Source organism: Panthera pardus, unplaced genomic scaffold (assembly GCF_024362965.1).
Source record: "Panthera pardus isolate Hobbes unplaced genomic scaffold, ASM2436296v1 HiC_scaffold_11, whole genome shotgun sequence".
NCBI lineage: Eukaryota > Metazoa > Chordata > Mammalia > Carnivora > Felidae > Panthera > Panthera pardus.
Window position 1 is genome coordinate 54,722,016 of NW_026526666.1, and position 19,307 is coordinate 54,741,322.

General features: G+C 35.1%; 1 protein-coding gene across 2 annotated transcripts in view; it reads right to left on the minus strand.

Moving 5' to 3' along the window:
• The window catches only part of EFCAB7 (EF-hand calcium binding domain 7), a 47,435-nt gene that overhangs the window by 20,017 nt on the left and 8,111 nt on the right, over nucleotides 1-19,307 (minus strand). The window contains exons 5-7 of one of the 2 annotated variants that reach the window (XM_019449031.2): nucleotides 19,059-19,254; nucleotides 18,487-18,608; nucleotides 2,318-2,459 (exon numbers count right to left, since the gene is read on the minus strand). In XM_019449031.2, the coding sequence (XP_019304576.2) occupies nucleotides 2,318-2,459; nucleotides 18,487-18,608; nucleotides 19,059-19,254 (460 nt within the window). The remainder of the gene's footprint in view (nucleotides 1-2,317; nucleotides 2,460-18,486; nucleotides 18,609-19,058; nucleotides 19,255-19,307) is intronic. The other variant, XM_019449032.2, reaches the window with a different exon arrangement.

The following is a 19,307-nucleotide window of genomic DNA, read 5'->3' on the forward strand; positions in this document are numbered from 1 at the left end:
CTTATAAATCTAGACTTGCCTTATTACTTGCTGTGAACAACAGAATGTAACAGAAGTAATGTGCCAGTTCTGATTCCAAGCCTTAGGAAACCGTAGGTGCTTCTGCTCCTTCCTTCAGATCCCTATTACACCAAGAGAACAAGCCCAGGCTAACTCACTAGAACGTAAGAGACTATATGAGGCAGACTCAAGTCGTCCCAGCTGAGACCTCATATAGAGGACAGAGCCCAGCCAAGACCAGTAAAGCCAGCTATGAGCTAACCAACAGTTGATCACAGATGCATAAGTAAATCCTACAGAGAAAAGCAAAGCCCAGCTCAAACAAAAATAACTATCCAGTAAACCTGCTTATGAGTGAACAGTTGTTTAATTGTTTCCAGCCACTGTGGGTTTTGGGGTAATTTGTTATGTAGCAGTTGATAACTGATATACCTCTTTCAAAGTCTTTGCTCAAATGTCAACTTCTTAATGAAGTATACACTAACCACTCCATTTCAATGGCAACTCATATTCCCTCAGCATTCACAATGCCCTATCCCTCTGTATTTTTCCCATAGCACTTATCACATACTAACATACCACAAAATAAATTTACTATTTATTATGTTTATTATTGTTTCCCTCACTAGAATGTAAGTTCATAAGGGTAAGGATTTTTGCCTTTTTTGTACTCTGATGTATCCTAAGCACCGAAAATGATACTTGATATATAAGGCCCTCAATGAATATTTGATAAATATGTGAATAAAGGATCTTCTTAAGAATATGGAGAATTAACATCTGCATTGAATATGCAGGCCAATCTTGATACCTGTATCTGAAAAAATGATCACTGTAATTGTCATTTAAAAGTACCAACCACCATTGGAGCACCTGGGTGGCTCAGCTGGTTAAGCATCCAACTCTTGATTTCAGCTCAGGTCATGATCTTGCAGTTCATGGGTTTGAGCCCCAGGTCGGGCTCCACACTGACAGTGCAAAGCCTGCTTGGGATTCTCTCTCTCTCTCTCTCTCTCTCTCTCTCTCTCTCTCTCTCTCTCTCCCTTCCTCCTTCCCTCCCTCCTTCCCTCCCCTCCTCGGTCTCACACTCCTCTCTCAGAATAAATAAAAAGTATCAACTACCAAATGTTGTAAGAATTTCACAAGATATACAGTTAAAACTTTTAGAATCTCTACTTTAGGAGGCAAGAAGAATGGAGCAGGGAAGAATCCTCTAGTAATAAAATAAACATTTTCTTATTATGTAAAAATAATTTTAAAAATTGATACTTAGAACAACCAACATTAAAAAGATTTCTAGGGATGGGGCGCCTAGGCGGCTTGGTCGGTTGAGTGTCAGACTTCGGCTCAGGTCATGATCTTGTGGTTTGTGGGTTCAAGCCCCACGTCGGGCTCTGTGCTGACAGCTCAGAGCCTGGAGCCTGCTTCAGATTCTGTGTCTCCCTCTGTCTCTGCCCCTCCCCTGCTCACTCTCTGTCTCTGTCTCAAAAATAAATAAAATAAACATTAAAACAAACAAAAAGATTTCTAGGGAAAGCACCCTTAAAGACATTTTCACTAATTAAAAATTAAATAATAACCATTTTATTTTTTTATTAAAATATTTTTTAAGTTTATTTACTTATTTTGAGAAAGAGAGAGCACAAGTGGGGTAGGGGCAGAGAGAGAGGGAGAGACAATTCTGACAGTGCAGAGCCCAAAGCAGGGCTCGAACTCACAAACTATGTGAGATCATCACCTGAGCCGAGATCAAGAGTTGGACACTCAACAGACTAAGCCACTCAGGCGCCCCAATAATAACCATTTTAGACACTAAGAAATTAATTTGTATCTAGCATTTATATACAGAAAAGGAATATTACCAGGAATGTAAAGATTATTAATAACGATTGTTTAAGTCATAGGACATAGGACTTTGGAGATATTCAAAATTATTTGCAGTTCACATTGCCCCAAATTATGTTCCTACAGAACTTCTCTTAAACTTATTAATTTTAAAAATGGACAAATGGAAAAGCTAAAAATTAATTAGTAAACAAAATGTTAATTCTATATCAAGAAGAAACCAGGATACACTTTGTTCTTGTTTTTAAAAGAATTAAAATAAAACTTGCTTTAAACATACACAAAAACCAACATACTTGCTTTGTAAAATATGATAACACAAAGTATAAACTAATGCTTTCTTTCTTTAACTGTATGTAACCATGTTTGTTAGGTAGATTATTTTCTTCACTAAGGGTACCAAATATGTAAGTTATTTTCAAAGAGGGCATAATTTGATATTTTAAAAAATACACAAAAAAATTAAACTTGCCTTCAACTTGACTCAGGTTTAGTGGTTTAATTGTAAGATAAACCATGGATCTCTGAGCTATCTGCATCCTATATTGATGACTAATGATTTCACCATCTTCTTCTAAAAAAAAGCAACCTTTTGACTGTACACATTGCCACTCCTGAAATGAAGGAAAAAAATTTTTTTCAAACATTTATTAAATGTTTCCAGCATGTAGAGTAATAAAGAGAAACCTAAGGAAGATATAAAGGAAATCTCAAATAAAGCCGCTTACCTCCAGGAATTTGCGACATAAAAACAACAACAACAACAAAAACAAACAAACAAACAAAACCCAACCAACCAACCAACCAACAAACAAACCAGTCAGGACACAATTCAATTATAATTGACAGTAGTAAATTTTTACAACAAAAAATAATTATATGTGCAAAATAATAACCCTAGTTCCTAATAGTAACTGGCACATTGTTGGTACTCTATTAATATCTGACCGATGAGGGGAGGTAGACATCAATATAAACTGTATCTTGAAAGATGAGTGTAATTTAGATAATGAAAAGTTAGGAAAAGACATAATGGAAAGAAGAAATAAGAAAAAATAAAGTTTGTGAGAATGGGAGAAGCAGTGAAACAAAGTAACAAATAAATATGCTGCTACAATAACTAGGGCAGGATTAGTGCTTGCAACATAGTAAAAATGACTAAGTAAGGACTCCTAAAACTGATGCTGAAAGGAAAAGTGATGACTTTGTATTTAAAAGGTAAAGAATGTGACAACCAAAATAACAGTTTCAAGTCCAGGCAACTAAAAGAACACTGAATAAATTTTACACCCATAGCACAATGCTGATAAACATCAGTTTTGCGAAAAACTTTTCTGTACAATTGTTTCTGCTATCTCCTGGTTAGCCAAATTCCTTCTGGTCCAAACTAATAGGTCTAAGTGGGATCTCTTAACTAGAATTAAATACAACTCGAAGATGACACCTTACGGAAAAAGTAGAAAATTCTCTATTGAACATATGAGAAATTGTGCCATTGCCACAAATGTGTACAAAAATCTTCTTCACTTGATCATTAGTGGGCTTGCCTACCTATAATGTAAAACATATTTCTGCTCTACCCCTAGTTAGGACTTACAAACATATGTATGAGTTTTTGAAATGACTTTATAAAAGATGATTTTGAAAAATTATCTGTAAGAATGCTTAGATAATAAACTCAAGGCCTTAATAATATTAAGATAACCACTAAAAAGGTATACGTTAGCTGTTAACAATAACATAAAAAATACTATAAATTCATTATAGAAAAGTCTAATATGGTACTAAAAAGGTGAGAACAAACATAATTTCTATTGAGGTTGATTTCTCATTCACTTTTTTTAAAGGTTACATTATCCTAACATGTATTTACACATCATTTTTCTATTACATAAATGATAATTATTTTCATATTTTATATTATTTTATAGCACCAAAATACATTTAAAATTAGAAATTTAAGAACACGGAAAAAATCCCCATAATTCTACCACCCTAGTTTGATTTCTATATAATCATTCCTAATACCACCCTTACATAAAAACCTATGTTTTACATTCTAATTAACATTATTCCATGTTGTGTCTTCTCCATGTAATGTTACATCCAAAATATTTTGCTACCAAAAAATAAGAACAAAACTGGAGGAATTACATGTCCTGACCTTAAAACTCAATAGAAAGCTACCGTAATCAAAATGGTGTGATATTGGCAAAAAGACAAATAGATAGATGAATGGAATAGAACAGACAGCTCAAAAATAAACTCTCACATATATATGGTCAAGTAATTTTCAATAAGGATGCTAAGACCATTCAATGGGAAAAAGGACAATCTTTTCAACAAATGAAGCTAAGAAACCTGGATATCCAAGTGCAAAATAATTAATTTGAACTCTTCTCTTATACCATACACAAATTAACACAAAATGGATCAAAGACCTAAATGTAAGTACTAAAACTACAAAACTCTAAGAAAGAAACATAGTGGAAAAGCTTCATGACAATGGATTTGGCAATGATTTCTTGGATATGACATCAAAAACACAGGTCACAAAATAAAATATAGACAAACTGGACTTCATGAAAATTAAAAATCTTTGTGCATCAAAGACACTATCAACATAGTGAAAAAGGCTCACAGAATGGGAGAAAATATTTGCAAATCATACATTTGAAAATGAACTAATATCTAGAATATATTAAAAACTCTTACAACTCAACAACAAACCCTCCCCCCCCCCCCCAAATTAAAAATGGCCATAAGGGGGTACCTCAGTGGCTTAGTCAGTTAAATGCCTGACTCTTGATTTCAGCTCAGGTCAGGATCTCACATGGGTCATGAAATCGAGCCCTGAATCATTGGGCTCTGCACTGCCACGAGGAGCCTGCTTGGGATTCTCCCCTCGCCCATCTCAAAATAAATAAATATTTTTTTAAAAAATGGTCCCAAGACTTGAATAGACATTTCTCCAAAGAAGATACACAAGTGGCTAATAAGCACATGAAAAGATGCTTAACATCACATCATTAGGGAAATGCAAATCAGAACCATAGTGAGATACTACTTCATACCCACTAGGATGGCTATTAAATAAAAACAAAAACAAAACCCCAAAAACACATAAAATAACAAGTGCTGACAACGATGTGGAGAAATTGAAACCCTTGTGCATTGCTGGTAGGAATATAAAATGTGATGCCACTATGGAAAAGTTTGTTAGTTCCACCAAAAATTAAACACAGAATTACTGTATGATCCAGCAATTCCATTTCTGGGCATATAGTGAGAGCAGAGACTCAAACAGATATTTGTACACCCATCTTCATGGCAGCATTATTCACAATAGCCAAATGGTGGAAAGAATCCAAGTGTCCATTGGTGGATGAATGGGTAAACAAAATGTGGAATATGCATACAATGGAATATTATTCAGGCTTAAAAGGGACTAATATTCTAACAGATGCTGCAGATATAAACCTTGAAGACATTATGCTAAGTGAAATAAGCCAGACACAAAAGGACAAATATTGCATGATTTCACTTAAATGAAGTACCTAGATTAAATTCAGAGAAAGAAAGTAGAACAGAGTTTGCCATGAGTGGAAAGAGGAGGAAATGAGGAGTCATTGCTTAATGGGTAAAGAGATTTAGTTGGGCATCACAAAAGCTAAATATGAAAGACCCACAGTTAATACCATCCTCAATGGGGAAAAACTGAAAGCTTTCCCCCTAAAGTCAGGAACACAGCAGGGATGTCCACTTTCACCACTGTTGTTCAACATAGTACTGGAAATCCTAGCCTCAGCAATCAGACAACAACAACAACAAAAAATAAAAGGCATGGGGGTGGCTGGGTGGCTCAGTCAGTTAAGCATCCAACTTTGGCTCAGGTCATGATCTCATGGCTTGTGAGTCCAAGCCCCGCATCGGGCTCTGTGCTGATAGCTCAGAGCCTGGAGTCTGCTTCAGATTCTGTGTCTCCCTCTGTCTCTGCCCCTCCCCTGCTCACATTCTGTCTCTCTCTCAAAATAAATAAACAATAAATTTTTTAAAAAAGAAAAATAAATAAAAGACACACATTTGGCAAGGAAGAAGTCAAACTTTCACTCTTTGCAGATGACATGATACTCTATGTGGAAAACCCAAAAGACTCCATGAAAAAACTGCTAGAACTGATACATGAATTCAGCAAGTTGCAGGATATAAACTCAATGTACAGAAATCAGTTGCATTTCTATACACCAGTAATGAAGCAGCAGAAACGCAAATCAAGGAATCGATCCCATTTACAATTGCACCAAAAACCATAAGATACCTAAAAATAACCTAACCAAGAAGGTAAAAGATCCACATGCTGAAAACTATAGAAAGCTTATGAAAGAAACTGAAGACACAAAGAAGTGGAAAAACATTCCATGCTCATGGAATGGAAGAACAAATATTGTTAAAATGTCTATACTACCTAAAGAAATCTACATATTCAATGCAATCCCTATCAAAATAACACCAGCATTCTTCACAGAGCTAGAACAAACAATTCTATAATTTGTATGAAACCACAAAAGACCCCGAATAGCCAAAGTAATGTTGAAAAAGAAAACCAAAGCAGGAGGCATCACAATTCCAGATTTCAAGCTGTATTACAAAGCTGTAATCATCAAAACACTATGGTACTGGCATAAAAACAGACACATGGATCAGTGGAAGAGAATAGAGAACCTGGAAAGGGACCCACAAATGTATGGCCAACTAATCTTCGACAAAACAGGAAAGAATATCCAATGAAAAAAAGACAGTCTCTTCAGCAAACAGTGTTAGGAAAACTGGATGGCAACATACACAAGAATGAACCTGGACCATTTTCTTATACCATACACAAAAATAAACTCAAAATGGATGAAAGACCTAAAAGTAAGATAGGAAATCATCAAAATCCTAGAGGAGAAAACAGGCAACAACCTCTTTGACCTCAGCTGCAGCAATTTTTTGCTCAACACATCTACAAAGGCAAGGAAACTAAAAGCAAAAATGAACTATTGGGACCTCATCAAGATTAAAAGCTTCTGCACTGCAAAGGAAACAATCAACAAAACTAAAAGGCAACCAACGAAATGGGAGAAGATATTTGCAAACGACATATCAGATAAAGGGTTAGTATCCAAAATCTATAAAGAACTTATCAAACTCCATGCCCAAAAAACAAATAATCCAGTAAAGAAATGGGATAAAGACATAAACAGACACTTTTCCAAAGAAGACATCCAGATGGCTAAAAGATACATGAAAACATGCTCAGTATCACTCACCATCAGGGAAATACAAATCAAAACCACAATGAGATACCACCTCACACCTATCAGAATGGCTAAAATTAACCAAGCAAACAACAGATGTTGACGAGGATGCAGAGAAAAGGGAGCACTTTTCCACTGTTGGTGGGAATGAACACTGGTGCAGTTACTATGGAAAATAGTGTGGAGTTTCCTCAAAATATTAAAAATAGAACTATCCTACAATCCAGCAATTGCACTACCAGGTATTTATAAAAAGGATACAAGAATGCTGATTCGAAGGAGTACATGCACCCCAATGTTTATAGCAGCACTATTGATAATAGCCAAATTATGGAAAGAGCCCAAAGTCCATCAAAGGATGAATGGATAAAGAAGATGTGCTATACATATACAATGGAATATTACTCAGCAATCAAAAAGAATGAAATCTTGCCATTTGCAACAACATGGACGGAACTAGAGTGTATTATGCTAAGTAAAATAAGTCAGTCAAAAGAAAGACAAATATCATATTATTTTACTCATATGTGTAATTTAAGAAACAAAACAGATGAACATAGAGGAAAGGAAGGAAAAATAAGATAAAAACAGAGAGGGAAGCAAACCACACAGACTCTTAAATACAGAAAACAAACTGAGGGTTGCTGGAGGGGAGGTGGGTAGGAGATGTGCTAAATGGTGATGGGCATTAAGGAGGGCACTTGTTGGGATGAGCACTGGGTCTAATATGTAAAGTGATGGATCACTAAATTCTACTCCTGAAACCAATACTACACTGTATGTTAACTAACATGGATTTAAGTAAGTTTAAAAAAAAAAAAAAGATTTAGTTGAGGATGATGAAAAAGTTCTGGATATGGAGTGGTGATGGTTGCAAAACCATATGAATGAATCTAATGAACAGAACTATATACTTAAGAATGGCTAAAATGGTAAAATTTATATTATGTATATTTTACCACAAGAAAAAAAGCCATTTTGCTAAGCAATATTCAAGTTTTTTCAATTTAACTGGTTCTATAATTACCCATTGAGTATGTATACCATTACTTACTTGTTTCTAAAATGTTAGATATTTATGTCATTTCTAATTTCTCATCAGCATAAATAATACTAAAATGAAGACTACTTTGTCTAAATATTTTTCTCTTCATGAATAATATCCTTCAAAAGATCTTCTAGGCCAAAAGTAAGTATATTTTTTAAATTAACTTTATTTTTTTTAGTTTACATCCAAATTAGTTAGCATATAGTGCAACAATGATTTCAGGAGTAGATTCCTTAATGCCCCTTACCCATTTAGCCCATCCCCCCTCCCACAACCCCTCCAGTAACCCTCTGTTTGTTCTCCATATTTAAGAGTTTCTTATGCTTTTGTCCCCCTCCCTGTTTTTATATTTTGTTTCTCTTCCCTTATGTTCATCTATTTTGTCTCTTAAAGTCCTCGCATGAGTGAAGTCATATGATTTTTGTCTTTCTCTGACTGACTAATTTTGCTTAGCATAATACCCTCCACTTCCATCCACGTAGTTGCAAATGGCAAGATTTCATTCTTTTTGATTGCTGAGTAATACTCCATTTACATATATACCACATCTTCTTTATCCATTCATCCATCAATGGGCATTTGGGCTCTTTCCATACTTTGGCTATGGTTGATAGTGCTGCTATAAACATTGGGGTGCATATGTCCCTTCAAAACAGCATACCTGTATCCCGTGGATAAATACCTAGTAGTGCAATTGCTGGGTCGTAGGGTAGTTTTATTTTTTAGTTTTTTGAGGGACCTCCATACTGTTTTCCAGAGTGGCTGCACCAGCTTGCATTCCCACCAACAATGCAAAAGAGATCCTCTTTCTCCTCACCAACATCTGTTGTTACCTGAGTTGTTAATGTTAGCCATTCTGACAGGTGTAAGGTGGTATCTCATTGTGGTTTTGATTTGTAATTCCCTGATGATGAGTGATGTTGAGCATTTTTTCATGTGTCGGTTGGCCATCTGGATGTCTTCTTTGGAGAAGGTCTATTCGTGTCTTTTGCCCATTTCTTCACTGGATGGTTTGTTTTTTGGGTGTTGAGTTTGATAAGTTCTCTATAGATTTTGGATACTAATCCTTTATCTGATATGTTGTTTGCAAATATCTTTTCCCATTCCATCAGCTGCCTTTTGGTTTTGCTATTGTTTCCTTCGCTGTGCAGCTTTTTATTTTGATTGAGGTTCCAGTAGTTCATTTTTGCTTTTGTTTCCCTTGCCTCCAGAGATGTGTTGAGTAAGAAGTTGCTGCAGCCAAGATTGCTTGCTTTCTCCTCGAGGATTTTGATGGCTTCCTGTCTTACATTTAGGTCTTTCATCCATTTTGAGTTTATTTTTGTGTATTGCGTAAGAAAGGGTCCAGGTTCATTTTTCTGCATGCAGCTGTCCAGTTTTCCCAGCACCACTTGCTGAAGAGACTGTCTTTATTCCATTGGATATTCTTTCCTGCTTTGTCAAAGATTAGTTGGCCATATGTTTGTGGGTCCATTTCTGGGTTTTCTATTCTGTTCCATTGATCTGAGTGTCTGTTCTTGTGCCAATACCATACTGTCTTATGATTACCACTTTGTAGTGTGGCTTGAAGTCCAGGATTGTGATGCCTCCTGCTTTGGTTTTCTTTTTCAAGATTGCTTTGGCTATTCAGGGTCTTTTCTGGTTCCATACAAAAAAGTAAGCATATTTTTAAGGCAGCATGTGTTTCCATGCTGCTTTGTAAAACAGTGATACCAATTTTACAATACCACCAACAATGTACCATGTAATAATTTTTCCACTACCATAACTTGGTCAGCAGTGTTATCATTAGAAAAACTGTGTGGTGGTGGGGAATGATTTCTTTTTCTTTTTCTTTTTTTTTTTTAATTTTATTTATTTTTTAAACAGAGAGAGACAGAGCATGAATGGGGGAGGGTCAGAGAGAGAGGGAGACACAGAATCTGAAGCAGGCTCCACGCTCTGAGCTGTCAGCACAGAGCCCGACGCGGGGCTCGAACTCAAAGACCGTGAGATCATGACCTGAGCCAAAGTCGGAAGCTCAGCTGACTGAGCCACACAGGCGCCCCAAGGGAATGATTTCTTAAGCAACGTGTGGGTACATAATATTATAGTATTCCACAATTTTGGTCTATATACAGTATTGCATTGATTTTTGTGATTTATATTAAGGCAATAAAAACAATGTAATAATTAAATGGTACAGTAATAACTTTTGCATCAATTTTAATTTTTCTGATCATTAGCAAGGTTGAACTTTTTCCCATGTGTTTATTATTTTTGTCTCTTTTTGTGGGAACTGCCTATTCATCTATTTTTGTAGCTCTATCATCAACTTGGTATTTTTGTTACATATTTTAATAAATTGTTTTGACTGTTTTAGACATTGACTACACTTTGTAAGTTTTGATGTATTTTCTGTTTCCTTTTATTTTCATTTTGGTTAGTTTCCAATTTATGTAAGTTTTCCTTTTTTTTTTTTTAATTTTTTTTAACGTTTATTTATTTTTGAGAGAGAGAGACAGAGCATGAATGGGGGAGGGTCAGAGAGAGAGGGAGACACAGAATCTGAAACAGGCTCCAGGCTCTGAGCGGTCAGCACAGAGCCCGACGTGGGGCTCGAACTCACGGACCGCGAGATCATGACCTGAGCTGAAGTCGGACACTTAGCCGACTGAGCCACCCAGGCGCCCCTAGTTTTCCATTTTTATATTCATCTTTTCTTTGGAGATTTATTCTTAAACTGAATTTTAAGAAATTACCATTATTGCTGAACTATTACTCAAGCTTTCAGTCACTAATCACATGCACTGTCATACCTTTGGGATATAAAAGATATGTGTATTTTTAATTCTGATAAATTAAAATGTGACCTTAAATTATTAGAATTCATCTTTGTAAAGATATTGCTGATGACAGAAACGAGTCATTATGTATGACATTTCAACAACATCTCTATGAGGCAATAAGGGATAGATAGATATAAATTAGTCATTTTAATAAACAGATAAACTGAGGTACCCAGAGGTTATACAGAATCAGAATTTCTCAAGGAGTTTGTAGAAATATTAGGTCTAGAGTCTAAGACTTTTGGATCAACACTTCTACCATTAAATCATGTTTCCAAAACAAAATATACTCTGGGTACTAAATTCAAAATTTTTATAACTCAATGAAGTTCAAACTGGGGCTTGAGCCAAAAGCTCAAGTTCAACAATTAATGATGAGTAAGAGTATATACAGATTGTCATTTAGCCTCCTTGTAAATCCCTTGGATGGTAATATATTAAGGACTAACAACAGATGCTGACATTACCTCAAAGCCAGCTGGCCTTAATATAATCAACATGACCTTGGATGGTGACAATTGCTACAGAGAAGAAAGGAAAGATACTCACATGGTATTTAGACAAGCTACACTTTTAGATAGTTTGAGCTAAGATTCTGACATCAAATGGAAAACATGTTTTCCTTTCAATGAACTTTGACTATAGTACTATCAAATGGAACTTCATCTGAAATATTTTATGAATGTTTTTTATAGTCACCCATCTGGAATGGAATGAAATACTCATTTAGAATTATAGAATACTAAAGGTAGAAGAAGTCTGAAGAGCAATCCAGTCCAGATTTCCCTTTTGATTGATGAAAAATAAAGGGATATGCTTGTCACAACTTACGCTGACTGCAGAGCCAGAGCTGGACCTACGTCTCCTAACTTTCTCTCCTAACTGCCAGCTATATTCAAAATTCTGTTCTTTTGCACATTTAAATATCTGCCATGATTTTTTCAAAAGCTAGTAATTAAAGAAAGTTCAGGCTTGGGGCGCCTGGGTGGCTCAGTCGGTTAAGCATCCGACTTCAGCTCAGGTCACGATCTCGCGGTCCATGAGTTCGAGCCCCGCGTCGGGCTCTGGGCTGATGGCCCAGAGCCTGGAGCCTGCTTCCGGTTCTGTGTCTCCCTCTCTCTCTGCCCCTCCCCCGTTCATGCTCTGTCTCTCTCTGTCTCAAAAATAAATAAACGTTAAAAAAAAAAAAAAAGTTCAGGCTTATGAAATCATTACAATAGACTATGAGAAAGCATTGTCATTTGGAATTATCCATATATTGAAGTGTTAAGATAAACATAATTATTTGGGTTCCTTATTGAAAAAAATATACATTTTAGTAGCTGGGAAATTTCTTAAATTTGTATTTAATCATGCGTGTAGCAGCCCCCCCCCCCCACCTCTGATAAAAGTGTTTAGGGCCACCTGGATGGCTCAGTCAGTTGGGCATCTGACTCTTTTCAACGTGTTTTTTTTTTTTTTTTTTTAATTTATTTTTGGGACAGAGAGAGACAGAGCATGAACAGGGGAGGGGCAGAGAGAGAGGGAGACACAGAATCGGAAACAGGCTCCAGGCTCCGAGCCATCAGCCCAGAGCCTGACGCGGGGCTCGAACTCACAGACCGCGAGATCGTGACCTGGCTGAAGTCGGATGCTTAACCAACTGCACCACCCAGGCGCCCCTTGGGCATCTGACTCTTGACTTTGGCTCAGGTCATGATCCCAGGAGGAGTGAGGTCAAACCCCGCATTGGGCTCTGTGCCGAGCATGAAGCCTGCTTAAGATTCTCTCTCTCCCTCTCCCTCTGCCCCTTCTTCACACAAGCACACACTCTCTCATCTCTCTCTCTTAAAAACAAACCAACCAACAAATAAATAAATTTTTAAAAAGGTGTTTAAACAAATAAAAAACTACAGGCATACCTCAGAGATATTGCAGGTTTGGTTCCAGACCACTGAAATAAAGTGAGTATCACAATAAAGCAAGTTGAACAAATTTTTTGGTTTCCCAGTACATATAAAGTTATGTTTATACTACACTGTAGTCTACTAAGTGTGCAATAGTTATTATGTCTCAAAAACACAATGCACATACCTTAATTAAAAGATACTTTATTGCTAAAAAATGCTAAACATCATTTGAGCTTTTAGCAGGTCATAATTATGGATCACAGATCACCATAACAAATATAATAATAATGAAAAGTTTAAAACACTGCAAGAATTACCAAAATGTGACACAGAGACACAACGTGAGCAAATGCTGTTGAAAAATGGCAACAACAGGCTTGCCTGACACAGGATTGCCACAAATCTTCAATTTACAAAAATGCAATTATCTGTGAAGCACAATAAAGTGACATGCAATACAACGAGGTATGCCTGTAATGCATTTTGCCTGGTACACTGGTAATGAACATAATTTGTAACATTTGGGAAACTCAAAGATGAGAGAATTTTTCCACATGCTTATTGTATTTCTTGGAGGCAGTGCCACAGTTGACAGGAGATGCCTTTGGCTGGGGAGTGAGTTAACATTATTATCATAAGTCTTTCCTAAATTCCAGTTTTAGAGAAAGTATAGGAAGAGAATTTTTATGTTTCCTTGGAAAGACAGCCAACCTAGATACTACAATACATGGTTAATAAGACTAGAATATGGTGGAACAACAGCTATTACAAAATAGAAGATAAATGTCACATGATTTATATCAACCAAATTTCAAGGTAATAATCAGATTATTTTGAATACTAAATAAATAACATTATTAGGAGAATTTGTAGCTCTCCTGCTTAAAAGAAAGCACTCAAATTCTTAAGATCTGCCAGAGTTGTTAACAACACAGTGCTTATTCAACCTAATTTTTTTTAAAACAAATAGACTTTCAATCACACAAAGCTTTTTCTCTAGAATCTAGACTAAAATGTTATGAATTAAAAGAAAAAAGTACTGATAAAGTAAATGGCTCATTCAAATAAATCCGTTTGAAAGGATTATAGACTAAGGTTGACAGTTTGAGTATTATGAGAAAAATGGAAGGATGTTGAGTTTTTAAAAAAATTTCAGAATGACAGAGTAAGAAATTCCGTGTGTGATATAGTTTTCTCACGATATAAAGCAGAAATAAAATAGTAGCTTGTAATTCTTATACAGGGCATAAGGTGGTGCTATATTCTACCAATTCAGGTAAATTCATATAAAAAGAAAAAGAACTGTTAATTCACTTGTCATATACAAATTTTACTTATTTTCATTCGCAATGTATAAGGAAATAATGAAAAGTACAAATTAAAAATAGTTCAGTTGAAAATTCTACTATCAGAAAACTTGAATGTATCAGTAAAGTTACATTTTTCTTGGGACACTGTAGAGAACATAATTTGTTTTGACATATAATTCTGTATTATTATTAAAGTTTTAGGTGGGGTAGAATTATTAAGCAGATCTAGCATAAACTTGGGCACCTGGGTGGCTCAGTCAGTTAAGCATCTGACTTCGGCTCAGGTCGTGATTTCACGGTTGGTGGGTTTGAGCCCCGTGTCGGGCTCTGTGCTGACAGCTTAGAGCCTGGAGCCTGCTTTGGATTCTGTGTCTCCTTCTCTCTGCCCCTCCACTGCTCATGTTCTGTCTCTCTCTCTCAAAAATGAATAAACATTAAAAAAATTAAAAAAAAAAAAGATCTAGCATAAATGTAGAGGAGGAACTTATATATCATCATCATCATCACTGTTGTTCTTTAAAGATACCCTATGTCACATACTTATTAGAAAGCTATTTGCTTTTCATTAAGACAAACAGGTAAAGAGTTAATGAACGTTTTGTTATTAAAGAATTATAAAATGTATATAAAAACAAAAAGTTAAATAGATGATTTATAAAGGAAAAAATTTATATGGATTGCCACCTAATTGACAAGTTGAATTGATCATCATTTTGAAAATATGAGAAACTTTTGTAACAAAATTACTATTTGGAGCCTTCACAAAAATTTAGACAATTAACTTCTACTTTAAGATGTTTGTATTGTTATATACATAGGCATATACAAAACAAATATGTTACACAACATATTCATATCTTATATAACACATGCGTTTTATACCACACATATACTTAAAACACATTCTAATTGGGAGTCTGGATACAGGAAGTATTACATCTCTGGAGTTTACAACTCATGGTTTGGGCTTTCTCTAATTGTAATCATGACTAGCAATTGAAGCTATTCCTCTTTCAAAGAAAAATTCCTAACATTCTTTGCATATTACAAGACCTAAGCAAGCAGAATTCAGTATTAAAAAAAGAAAAGTGATAATGTACCCAAAAGTGGTCTATAGAAAAGGTCTTATTTTCCTCCTGTAATTCATGTCCTTTACCAATTGTGTGAATTTACAGTTTAAAATCTGGCTTATGCATACATTTCAACAATTTTCTAACTTTTGAAAAGATCTTTTTCCATCCCAATTCCATAATTCTCCACTCCACATGAAACTGAGGTACCCAAACTTGTTTAAAATAGATTTAAAGTATTTGAAGTAACTTGTTCTTCTAGTAACTTATTCTATCAATCTCAAAACAAATTATACAATAACCATATTTATAACAAGTACTTCTCAGAGTTGTAAACTTAAATTTATGAAATTTATTTCAAGAAGTCAAAGTAAAATGCAAACAAAGAACTGAATCCTGCTGACTAACAGAATTTTTTAAATTCACAGATTTTTTTTCTTTAAATCACTTCAGCTCATCTAAGAAATATCAGATACTAAACAATAGTGGGCAAAATCAAGATCAGAAATAGGATATTAAAAGTCAGGCAAATAATATGAAGGTAATATGAAGGCCTTGAAGTATTTCCAAACACATAAAGTTTTATATGAAAGTCACAGAATTTTAAAATTGAAAGTATGCCATCTTCTTTTAATCATTAAATTCTTCTAGTATCTTTTACCTAATTCCCACTTGTCATCAGCACCATTCCCTGCTTTTGATGTCTTAGGTGCAAAATGTAAGTTGTCTTTTGTTACACAATCACTGTGGCCTATAGATTAATTGTGGCATTGTCTGTTAGATCTGTCCCTTTCTTACTATGTTCAGGTACTACCCTAGGCTTAGCTGTCATCACTTTATATCAGGATATCTCTATCAGCCTTTCAGATAATCTCCCTAAATTGAAGTCTTCATACACAACATACAATAGTAGCATAAGTTCTTAAACTATACTTTCATCACTTCCTACAGTCATCTATTGGTTCTGTAATAGTATTCATTACGCTGTCATTTATTAAAGTGATTACTAGATTCCTGGTACTATGCTATGCACTTAATACCTGTGAGATGATTTAAATCTTCTAGGAACACACTAAATATAATTATTCTCAATTTATAGATAAGGAAACTGAGACTCAAAAGGGCTGCTGACTAACTTACCAAGGATCACACAGTTATTATGTGACAAAAACTAAGATTCAAGCACAGGCTTGTTTCTATCCAAAGCTCTTAATTAGCATCTAAAACAGTGCTTGGCACAGAAATACCACTCAATAAATACTTGCTGAATAAATGAATGAATAAATGAAATACGATGTTATATTACCTTGACATATTGCTAACGGTCCTGTAAATTTTGTGGTTTTTTAATACAACACCTGTATTAAAAAAAAATTTTTTTTGTAACATTTATTTATTTTTGAGAGACAGAGAGACACAGAGCATGAGGAGGGGAGGGGCAGAGAGAGAGGAAGACACAGAATCTGAAGCAGGCTCCAGGCTCTGAGCTGTCAGCACAGAACTGGACGTGGGTCTTGAACCCACCAACTGCGAGATCCTGACCTGAGCCGAGGTCGGCGCTCAACCAACTGAGCCACCCAGGCACCCAACACCTGTATTTTATACTAAGCAAAATGGCTGGTATATATTACCGTTTCAGTAAATATTTGTTGAGTTGAACTACATTAAGAAATGGTATTGGGGTGCCTGGGTGGCTCAGTTCATTGAACGTCTGACTTGGCTCTGGTCATGATCTCAGAGTTCGGTGAATTCGAGCCCTGCATCGGGCTCTGTGCTGACAGCTCAGAGCCTGGAGCCTGCTTCAGATTCTGTGTCTCCCTCTCTCTCTCCCTCCCCTGATCGCTCTCTATCTCTCTCTCAAAAATAAACATTAAAAAAAAAGAAATTGTATTGGTGGTGCGCATGGGTGGCTCAGTCGGATGTGTCTGACTCTTGATTTCAGGTTACAATCTCACAGTTTGTGAGCTGGAGCCCTTGCATCTATCACTATCAGCACAGAGCCTACTTGGGATTCTCTCTTCCTCTTTCTCTGCCCCTCTCCTACTAGTTGTCTCTCTCTCTCTCCCAAAATAAATAAATAAACATTAAAGAAAGAAAGAAAGAAAGAAAGAAAGAAAGAAAGAAAGAAAGAAAGAAAGAAATTGTATTGGTAAGGGCCCAATTAACAGGAGCATGACACTGAGAAAAAGTCTTATTATGGTTTTAGTATAATCCATATTAATATTTTTCTCTATATATACTGGCTAAAATTATTTACACTTTTGAATTAGATAAACCACAATTATTTAACTAAGTTAATTTTATGAGCTTTTAATTTAGTTGCAAAATAGAGAAAGCTACCATTGGTAGAAAATAATATTGTTGGAACACTAAATATTGTGTGTGAACATGTTGGACATGCACACCAAATTGCTTAGGGTGTAGAGATTCCTAAACAGTCTGAACAAAATTCCTTGGAGATAATGTTTTAAAATTTTAATATAGAACAAATGTCACTCTCTAGCAATTTAAAGATATAAGGGACTTCAGAGTTCAATAACAAATACAGAGTTGTTATTTGAAACAAAAATGTAGCCCTTGAGAACAATCAGTTCAGTTTTCTAACAGCAGTTATAGTATGTGGTCATAACCATTTTTCCCCCTTTTACAGAGGTCTCTAGGTGCACATTTTTAATGTATCCTAGCAGTTTCCAGTTAATGTTTTATATTTCTGTAGCTATTATTTTCTGTTGAAAGAAAACTAGTAAAGGTTGAGTCTAAAAAGGGAAAACAAAGGAAGAAGATCAATATTAACACTCCACAAATATTGACTTAGCAAGGTGACTTTCTTGTCTTTCTCTCATAGGAATTGATATTGAATGAATGATGTATTTATAGGAAATACCTATGGAAAACATGTTAAACAAAACCAAAAAATTGCTATGCAAAGTTCATAATCAGATAATCAATTCATCAAGTTCAAAAATTGAAAAGACATCACTTTCAAATTGAAGACCTTTTAATAATATTCTTATTCATCATTTTTACTTTAAAATCATTAAAACTGGCTTATCGGTAGAAATACTGTAATCCACAGAAAAATCTCAAAGAATTACTTCACAAACTTTATTGGTTCTCTGTAGACACCAAATAGTTATTAATAAACTTAATGTCAAATATTTGCAGAAAAAGTCTTACCTATTAATTTAAAATACTATACCTTTATTGAATTTGGCTCGGTTAACTTTGAGTTTCTGTTACTATTAGCACCCATGGTAATTGTGAAGGAAATAGATGTTTTGAACTTTCTAGTTGTTGCCAGTGAAGAACTCCTGGTATCACCTGTAATAAGTAAGAGTTAATTACTTGGTCTCACATTATCAAAAGTCATCAATAGGAAGTCTGTTTCTAAACATAGTGTAGCATAAAAGGCATATGTATTAATTTCCTTCTTTTTTTCCTTCCTATTGAAATAAAGTCAGAAGTTTCATATTTATCAGGCTTTAGTGGTCCCTAATGTAGGTTCTATTAATAAGATTCTTTATTTCAATATGTCAGTCACTCTTTACTCTGAAATTTTAGTTTTAATAAAATATAATGAGCATAGCCAAATCAAGTTCCATAATAAAATTTTACTTCAATAGATTTTTACATCTGAGAGAGTCTAGAAACAGTAGCTAACAAAAAGCTGGATTCTCATTTATCATTGTTAAGCTAAGACAGAAAGAAAAACTTATCTGATTATGACCCTTCATTCTTATTCAAGAAATCTTTAGTATCAAAAGTAAATACCTTTCTTTGAGAATGTTTCCTGCTCAGTTTTTCTTATGATTCTAGGCGATGGTTTTGGTACTGATGATGGGTCCCTTTCAGGAGGTTCTTCAATGTGGTTTCCAAACTGTTGACGTCTCAGTTTACTGTCAACTTCCAGTTTTTCTACAGTAGTTTTGAGACATTGCTCATTGGTTGTCACATATAATTTACAAAACTACGGGAAACAAAAAAGTAGTCCAGTGGGTAAAACCTTCAATCATACATTTG